Consider the following 9091-nt stretch of genomic DNA (forward strand, 5'->3'; position numbering starts at 1 on the left):
AAAAAGAATCCCTTCCAACTGTTGAGTTTGGAAATTAATCATATTTACATGACACACACACACAAATTAAATCTTGTTACCATGAGATGATGCTTACTGGGCCAGGACACACACGCACGCACGCACGCACACACACACACACTAAATCTTGTTACCATGAGATGATGCTTACTGGGCCAGGACACACACGCACGCACGCACGCACACACACACACACTAAATCTTGTTACCATGAGATGATGCTTACTGGGCCAGGATTAGGGTCGTATATAAATCTTTTCCTCTATGTGCTTTTATTTTGTAACCAGATCTCAACTCTCGTATCGGGAGTTGAGTGAATCGTTACATCCCTAATCCCTATGGTGGTGACACCCGTAGGAGCCCTGCACCAGCACCAGCCATGACTGCATTCAAATTCCACCTGCGCTGGGAGAGCGTGGACTGGAGGCGGATCATCGCGGTGGACGTGGACATGCTTCAGGAGCACATCAGCATGGTGACCTTCTGCAGCCTGGAGGGAGGGTGCTACCTCCGTTGCAGAAACCCCATTGATCCCTCCTTAGTGAAGCTGCTGAGGCTAGGTCAGCTCTCCCTGGAGTGGCTCTTATACTCCTAGGAGGTCCTCACCCACAACCTGGTCGCTGTCAAGGAGCGGCTGAGTGCGTGCGATAGGGAGCACAAGCAGCTGCTCAGGCATGCTGAAAAAGCAGGAGGAGCATGAAATGGCGCTGAAGCCCATCACAAACAGTACATCTCTGGTCAACAGTCTCCAATCAGAGAACAGCAGCCTCAAAACAGAGAACATCTACCTTAAATCAGAGAACATCAGCCTCAAATCAGAGCTCAATAAACTAAAGGAGCAGATCAATGAGCAGCGGCAGACTATTGAAGCCAAAACATTTCTGGAAATGAAGCAGCAGTCACAGAAAGACCTGCTGAGAGTGATTTGTGTCAGCGACGAGGCGATGGCCCAGTTGGATCGCAAGCTCGACGACACCCAAAATAGCTTGCTCAGGGAGATGGAGTCCCTCTACAACCAAAACCTCCATGCTCTGGACAAAGTCAGTCAGAATCAACAGGAGATACTTGTCAACCCTGTGGACTCGCAGCAGCAGAGAGACATCTACAAGGAGATCCAGAGCCAGACCATCCAGATGTTGGAGCAGCAAAAGAAGAAACGTAATCAAAAATGGAAATCCAGGTTGCAGGGAGTTAAAGCTCATCACAAATCTGAGACTGACAGGCTGATGGATGAGCTGAGCCAAATGCAGATGTACCAGTCTGAGAACCACAAGATGTCCCGGATTCTGAGGAAGAAGCTCATCATCCAAGCTCAGAGGGAACAGATAAAGAGCATTTATTTAAACCTAACCATCAAAGAAGAAGAACAAAAAGAAGAAGCAGCAGAAGAAGAAGAAGTACCAGTCATCAAGAGTTCACCTGCACCAGAGCCCCAACAGAAGAGAGTTTCCACGATGAGGCCAGTGTCTGTTCCAATCTTGGATCCTATACAGGAGCTGTCAGAGGATTCAAGCACCATATCTGAAAAGAGTCCAGCGAAGACAATACCCAAGCCTGAGCTCAGGAAGGAGGTGGCACTGACGCTAGTCAGGCTGGTGGAGAGTCAGAGAACGGAAACTTCTGGGAGCCTTACAGAAAAGTAAGATCAGAAAAAAATGAAGAAAAGAAAGCTGTACATACACATCAGAAAACACACGTGAATCATAAATGTAAATTCCGAGTAGATCATACCATAAACTCGGATTATGATTTATTACAACTAAAAATACATATGATTATTTATCGCCAATTTTGTTCTGTGCAAAAATGTTGTTGCACCGTTTAAAAAAGAAAAACGTGTAGAATTGGCGCAGCTGAATTAAATTTGCACTCAATGGCCCTCATTTATCAACCTTGCGTAAAAATGGTGCAAATCTGAGTGCAAATTTGGTCGTACTACAGGACCAATGCGTGATTCATGAAACATTCATATCTGACCAATCCAAGCGTACAAATGATCGGGTGTTGATAAATGCGGCGGCTGAATTCGATCAATATTTACTTGTTATGCCCTCCTGTTCCGCCTGTAAAATATTAAATCTAAATGTTAAACTTAAATCTAAATGTTAAATCTTAATCTAGATGCTAAATGGTAAATTTTCATATTAGCGGAGGCCCCGCCCAGTGAGGTCAGGCAAGAAAAGAAGCATTTCCAAGGTGAAAATCGGCATCCTCACATCAGAGGTGGAGCAAAACAAAGATGTGCTTTTTGACAGTGTGAAAACTGGACTGAAAGCATTTAAAGTCTCTGTGGAAGAGAATCAGCTACTCAGCAGGTGACATCTGCCCCCCTGTGTGCGCTGAAAACAACTTCACAACAGAGACCCTGGAGGCACATATGGATATGACGATTTTGTTTTTTTTTTTTTGTTTTTTTTACCTCAGTTAAAGCAATACATATCACATTAAAATAAATTATTGATTGAAACCTAGTAAAGTTATGTACACACTTCAGGTTAGTCTGATGTGGTTGATTCTTTAAGATTTATACAATTTTAGTCAACACTATGTTTCTCAGTGTAATTAAAAAAAAAATGCTATTAGAGCGCAATATAATCTATCAGTTTCATTATTTTGAAAATAATAACTTTATTTATAATCAAATAAAATACAAATACTGAAAGTCACTGTTTTAATTAGATTTTTTGGGTAATTGTACATTGAGTATTTTTTCCCAAGTGTAAGTGTAATTTTACTCACACTTAAGTACAATCTACACTCTGTAATCTACGTTGCTACTTTTAGAATGAAGAATGAAGGAACTAGAACAAATATTCAGGCTATCAGGATGCCCGATCGTGAATGCGCCAAGTAATAACCTACGACTTAAGGAAATGACATCACCACTTTTTATTCTTTCAACACACAAAATTCCAGATTCAGGTTTACCTTTGTTTACAAAGCAGCCTGTGTTTAACTATATTTAGTTGTTCACCTGAGAAAATTGTGGTTGAAAGTCGATAATCTACACAAATAAATCAAATGGAATATTTTGTGATTGAGATTTAATTCTTCCTAAAAATCTCTTTGAATTCTGTCCCTGATCAGGAAGCCTCTGTTGAGCTTCATTGAGGAATCGGATCCTGAGATGGAAGAGGTAGAAAAGCAAGGAAAAGGTTGGCCGCTTGTTTACCTAAACAGTCCTCTTTCATCCTTATTGTTGTTATGATCACATTATTAATCTCCTCTGTTCGGTTGCAGTAAAGAAAAAGAACAAATTGGTGAGAAAAATGAAGATCTTGGGACAAAAGATGTAAGAAAAATTCCAAAAATGTTTCTTAACAAATGCTTGGAGTTGTGTGGTTGGGCCCACTTCAGATCAAACTGGTCCAAATGTGGCCTTTGAACTGAAATGAGTCTGACAGCCCTGGTGTAGATGGTAAACGAGTGAAAGCCTGTTTGTTGTGTGGGTTCAGTTCACAGAGTTGCAGGAGAGTATTGAATGTTTTTCGTTGTCGGAAGAGGAGCACTGTAGAAGAATCTGAATCATCATCAGAGAGTGAGGAAAGTTCTACAGAAATGTCCTCCAGTCAGGTCAGCAGTCACATCCTTCAGTTTTTCCTTTTAATTCTTAACAAATATTTTCTTAAAAACATGCTTTAATGGGCCTTACAAAGTGGAGTGCATTTTGTCGCTTAAATCCACAAAAAAAGGCATAAAAATGACCGTTTTATTTTTTATTGGATTATGCTTTTTAACAGTCCTGTATGTGGACATGAAGCAGTGAAGTAACTCACAGAGCTTTATGCCTTTATGATTCTTTTCTCTGAGATTTTAAACCTGGACATATGTTCTGTAACAATACATTTAATTTTTAGGCTACATAATAAATATAAATGTAAGACTGCAAACGTTAATTTCAACATTATTGTGCCCTAGTTTCCTCCTCTACGTATACATTAAATACAAAATATGTTTTAAAAAAAACGATTTCATCCAAGCAATAAGTGATCTTCACTTTAATTTTGTGACCAATTTCTAATTAATTTAGAGAAATTATGTCATAATTTGAGGAAAATGTAAGGATTTTGTACGAATTTTGAGTTTCAATTTAAAGATGACTGCAATCATGTGATATAGGCAGCGAGAAAACTGTGAGCCCTGCAAATATTGTTGAGTTTCATTTTCACAATGATTCATGATTCCTCTGTCATTTTTACTTTCTCCTGCGGGCTGAACTCGATGCTCCAAATGGCCAGATTTGGCCCTTGAGTTTGATACAAGTGTCATAGGGGGTATGTGAATTAAAATCCAGAATTTGAAACGAATATAAATGGAGCAAATTACACATTTTATCTGAGATTACATTATTATGTTTAAGTGTGCAGGAGTAGGGGGCACAAGGCTTCAGGTTAAATATCTGATGGGGTACGGGACTGGGAAAAGTTTGGGAACTACTGGACCAATCCATAGGCCAAACTTTCCATGCAGCAGTAAAGGTTATATATCATAGTTTTCCAGTTGAGTTGTCTTTGTCATTTGGGTTGAGGATTCCTTTATATGTGTGTCATGTTCTTGTTCTGATGTTCTAGGTCACATCTGACGTAGAGACAGACGGCACCATGAACGCCAGCCTGACTTCCCTCAACGACGTCAGTGAAACATAGAGGCCATTAGAAACATAAGAAACCCTGCAGCCAATCAGGAGATGTTGCAGAGACACAACAAACTCCCTCAAACTACTTCCTGCAATGTCTTTCCAATCCAGTCCAATACGACTTTATTTGTTAAGACGAAAATAAAATACGTAGCAACAAAAACTACATTTGAATTACAAAAAATTTAAAAGTATAAAACATGAGATTTAAAAAATGTCAAGGAATGTAGCAAAATAAAAGAATTAAAATGTATTTGACATCTAATGCCTACGCTCTGGAGCAACTCATTCTTTATTAGTTGACGTAGTTTAACTACACTTGTGTGTAACCTGCTGTGTTTAATACTGGTTTTATAACATTGTACAATATATTTTTTTTCTATATGTGACAAAGGTTTGTAAATAGAGAAAATATGTATACAATAAAGATATTTCACTGGAATTCTGACTGTACATACATTACTCCTTCCTATTTGTCATCAGGCAGTGTGGCTGTTTTAATAATATTCCCATTTGTGGTCATGGACATGTTTCAGTCGAGACTTTATTGGGACCATAATTTAACAGGTCCTAAATATTCTGGAAGTTCCAACTCTAGTTTTTTAAAAAGAACATTAAAGTAAAAGATTTTCAGTTATTTGAAAACATGGCTGGGAAAGGATCATGCTTAAATTAGAAAAACAAAATCAGCAAAAAGAATCCCTTCCAACTGTTGAGTTTGGAAATTAATCATATTTACATGACACACACACACAAATTAAATCTTGTTACCATGAGATGATGCTTACTGGGCCAGGACACACACGCACGCACGCACACACACACACACACACACACACTAAATCTTGTTACCATGAGATGATGCTTACTGGGCCAGGATTAGGGTCGTATATAAATCTTTTCCTCTATGTGCTTTTATTTTGTAACCAGATCTCAACTCTCGTATCGGGAGTTGAGTGAATCGTTACATCCCTAATCCCTATGGTGGTGACACCCGTAGGAGCCCTGCACCAGCACCAGCCATGACTGCATTCAAATTCCACCTGCGCTGGGAGAGCGTGGACTGGAGGCGGATCATCGCGGTGGACGTGGACATGCTTCAGGAGCACATCAGCATGGTGACCTTCTGCAGCCTGGAGGGAGGGTGCTACCTCCGTTGCAGAAACCCCATTGATCCCTCCTTAGTGAAGCTGCTGAGGCTAGGTCAGCTCTCCCTGGAGTGGCTCTTATACTCCTAGGAGGTCCTCACCCACAACCCGGTCGCTGTCAAGGAGCGGCTGAGTGCGTGCGATAGGGAGCACAAGCAGCTGCTCAGGCATGCTGAAAAAGCAGGAGGAGCATGAAATGGCGCTGAAGCCCATCACAAACAGTACATCTCTGGTCAACAGCCTCCAATCAGAGAACAGCAGGCTCAAAACAGAGAACATCTACCTTAAATCAGAGAACATCAGCCTCAAATCAGAGCTCAATAAACTAAAGGAGCAGATCAATGAGCAGCGGCAGACTATTGAAGCCAAAACATTTCTGGAAATGAAGCAGCAGTCACAGAAAGACCTGCTGAGAGTGATTTGTGTCAGCGACGAGGCGATGGCCCAGTTGGATCGCAAGCTCGACGACACCCAAAATAGCTTGCTCAGGGAGATGGAGTCCCTCTACAACCAAAACCTCCATGCTCTGGACAAAGTCAGTCAGAATCAACAGGAGATACTTGTCAACCCTGTGGACTCGCAGCAGCAGAGAGACATCTACAAGGAGATCCAGAGCCAGACCATCCAGATGTTGGAGCAGCAAAAGAAGAAACGTAATCAAAAATGGAAATCCAGGTTGCAGGGAGTTAAAGCTCATCACAAATCTGAGACTGACAGGCTGATGGATGAGCTGAGCCAAATGCAGATGTACCAGTCTGAGAACCACAAGATGTCCCGGATTCTGAGGAAGAAGCTCATCATCCAAGCTCAGAGGGAACAGATAAAGAGCATTTATTTAAGCCTAACCATCAAAGAAGAAGAAGAACAAAAAGAAGAAGCAGCAGAAGAAGAAGAAGTACCAGTCATCAAGAGTTCACCTGCACCAGAGCCCCAACAGAAGAGAGTTTCCACGATGAGGCCAGTGTCTGTTCCAATCTTGGATCCTATACAGGAGCTGTCAGAGGATTCAAGCACCATATCTGAAAAGAGTCCAGCGAAGACAATACCCAAGCCTGAGCTCAGGAAGGAGGTGACACTGACGCTAGTCAGGCTGGTGGAGAGTCAGAGAACGGAAACTTCTGGCAGCCTTACAGAAAAGTAAGATCAGAAAAAAATGAAGAAAAGAAAGCTGTACATACACATCAGAAAACACACGTGAATCATAAATGTAAATTCCGAGTAGATCATACCATAAACTCGGATTATGATTTATTACAACTAAAAATACATATGATTATTTATCGCCAATTTTGTTCTGTGCAAAAATGTTGTTGCACCGTTTAAAAAAGAAAAACGTGTAGAATTGGCGCAGCTGAATTAAATTTGCACTCAATGGCCCTCATTTATCAACCTTGCGTAAAAATGGTGCAAATCTGAGTGCAAATTTGGTCGTACTACAGGACCAATGCGTGATTCATGAAACATTCATATCTGACCAATCCAAGCGTACAAATGATCGGGTGTTGATAAATGCGGCGGCTGAATTCGATCAATATTTACTTGTTATGCCCTCCTGTTCCGCCTGTAAAATATTAAATCTAAATGTTAAACTTAAATCTAAATGTTAAATCTTAATCTAGATGCTAAATGGTAAATTTTCATATTAGCGGAGGCCCCGCCCAGTGAGGTCAGGCAAGAAAAGAAGCATTTCCAAGGTGAAAATCGGCATCCTCACATCAGAGGTGGAGCAAAACAAAGATGTGCTTTTTGACAGTGTGAAAACTGGACTGAAAGCATTTAAAGTCTCTGTGGAAGAGAATCAGCTACTCAGCAGGTGACATCTGCCCCCCTGTGTGCGCTGAAAACAACTTCACAACAGAGACCCTGGAGGCACATATGGATATGACGATTTTGTTTTTTTTACCTCAGTTAAAGCAATACATATCACATTAAAATAAATTATTGATTGAAACCTAGTAAAGTTATGTACACACTTCAGGTTAGTCTGATGTGGTTGATTCTTTAAGATTTATACAATTTTAGTCAACACTATGTTTCTCAATGTAATTAAAAAAAAAAAATGCTATTAGAGCGCAATATAATCTATCAGTTTCATTATTTTGAAAATAATAACTTTATTTATAATCAAATAAAATACAAATACTGAAAGTCACTGTTTTAATTAGATTTTTTGGGTAATTGTACATTGAGTATTTTTTCCCAAGTGTAAGTGTAATTTTACTCACACTTAAGTACAATCTACACTCTGTAATCTACGTTGCTACTTTTAGAATGAAGAATGAAGGAACTAGAACAAATATTCAGGCTATCAGGATGCCCGATCGTGAATGCGCCAAGTAATAACCTACAACTTAAGGAAATGACATCACTTTTTATTCTTTCAACACACAAAATTCCAGAATCAGGTTTACCTTTGTTTACAAAGCAGCCTGTGTTTAATATTTCTATATTTAGTTGTTCACCTGAGAAAATTGTGGTTGAAAGTCGATAATCTACACAAATAAATCAAATGGAATATTTTGTGATTGAGATTTAATTCTTCCTAAAAATCTCTTTGAATTCTGTCCCTGATCAGGAAGCCTCTGTTGAGCTTCATTGAGGAATCGGATCCTGAGATGGAAGAGGTAGAAAAGCAAGGAAAAGGTTGGCCGCTTGTTTACCTAAACAGTCCTCTTTCATCCTTATTGTTGTTATGATCACATTATTAATCTCCTCTGTTCGGTTGCAGTAAAGAAAAAGAACAAATTGGTGAGAAAAATGAAGATCTTGGGACAAAAGATGTAAGAAAAATTCCAAAAATGTTTCTTAACAAATGCTTGGAGTTGTGTGGTTGGGCCCACTTCAGATCAAACTGGTCCAAATGTGGCCTTTGAACTGAAATGAGTCTGACAGCCCTGGTGTAGATGGTAAACGAGTGAAAGCCTGTTTGTTGTGTGGGTTCAGTTCACAGAGTTGCAGGAGAGTATTGAATGTTTTTCGTTGTCGGAAGAGGAGCACTGTAGAAGAATCTGAATCATCATCAGAGAGTGAGGAAAGTTCTACAGAAATGTCCTCCAGTCAGGTCAGCAGTCACATCCTTCAGTTTTTCCTTTTAATTCTTAACAAATATTTTCTTAAAAACATGATTTAATGGGCCTTACAAAGTGGAGTGCATTTTGTCGCTTAAATCCACAAAAAAAGGCATAAAAATGACCGTTTTATTTTTTATTGGATTATGCTTTTTAACAGTCCTGTATGTGGACATGAAGCAGTGAAGTAACTCACAGAGCTTTATGCCTTTATGATT

At 39.8% G+C, this 9091-nt stretch overlaps 1 protein-coding gene, 1 long non-coding RNA gene and 1 pseudogene across 2 annotated transcripts; all 3 read left to right on the top strand.

The window, feature by feature from the left end:
* The first annotated feature begins 400 nt into the window (after positions 1–400).
* LOC114456327 (zinc finger protein Dzip1-like) lies at positions 401–3498 on the top strand (annotated as a pseudogene).
* A 2181-nt stretch (positions 3499–5679) lies between these two features.
* Positions 5680–6946, top strand: LOC114456331 (zinc finger protein Dzip1-like). Its single transcript, XM_028438020.1, has 2 exons — positions 5680–5860; positions 5952–6946. Exons 1-2 carry the CDS (start codon positions 5680–5682, stop codon positions 6944–6946), a joined length of 1176 nt encoding a protein of 391 aa, XP_028293821.1.
* A 1434-nt stretch (positions 6947–8380) lies between these two features.
* Positions 8381–8774, top strand: LOC114455944 (uncharacterized). The gene is made up of 3 exons (XR_003672773.1): positions 8381–8448; positions 8534–8585; positions 8749–8774. It is a non-coding gene; the product is annotated as an uncharacterized LOC114455944 (long non-coding RNA).
* The last annotated feature ends 317 nt before the right edge of the window (positions 8775–9091 follow it).

This window comes from Gouania willdenowi, chromosome 22, assembly GCF_900634775.1.
Source record: "Gouania willdenowi chromosome 22, fGouWil2.1, whole genome shotgun sequence".
In the NCBI taxonomy this organism is placed as follows: domain Eukaryota; kingdom Metazoa; phylum Chordata; class Actinopteri; order Blenniiformes; family Gobiesocidae; genus Gouania; species Gouania willdenowi.

Bases quoted from the DNA above. Each gene is read 5' to 3' on its own strand.
- LOC114456331 (XM_028438020.1), top strand. From the start codon at position 5,680: ATGACTGCATTCAAATTCCACCTGCGCTGGGAGAGCGTGGACTGGAGG. The intron at 5,861-5,951 runs GTCAGCTCTCCC...TGCGTGCGATAG, and splicing joins AGTGAAGCTGCTGAGGCTAG to GGAGCACAAGCAGCTGCTCA.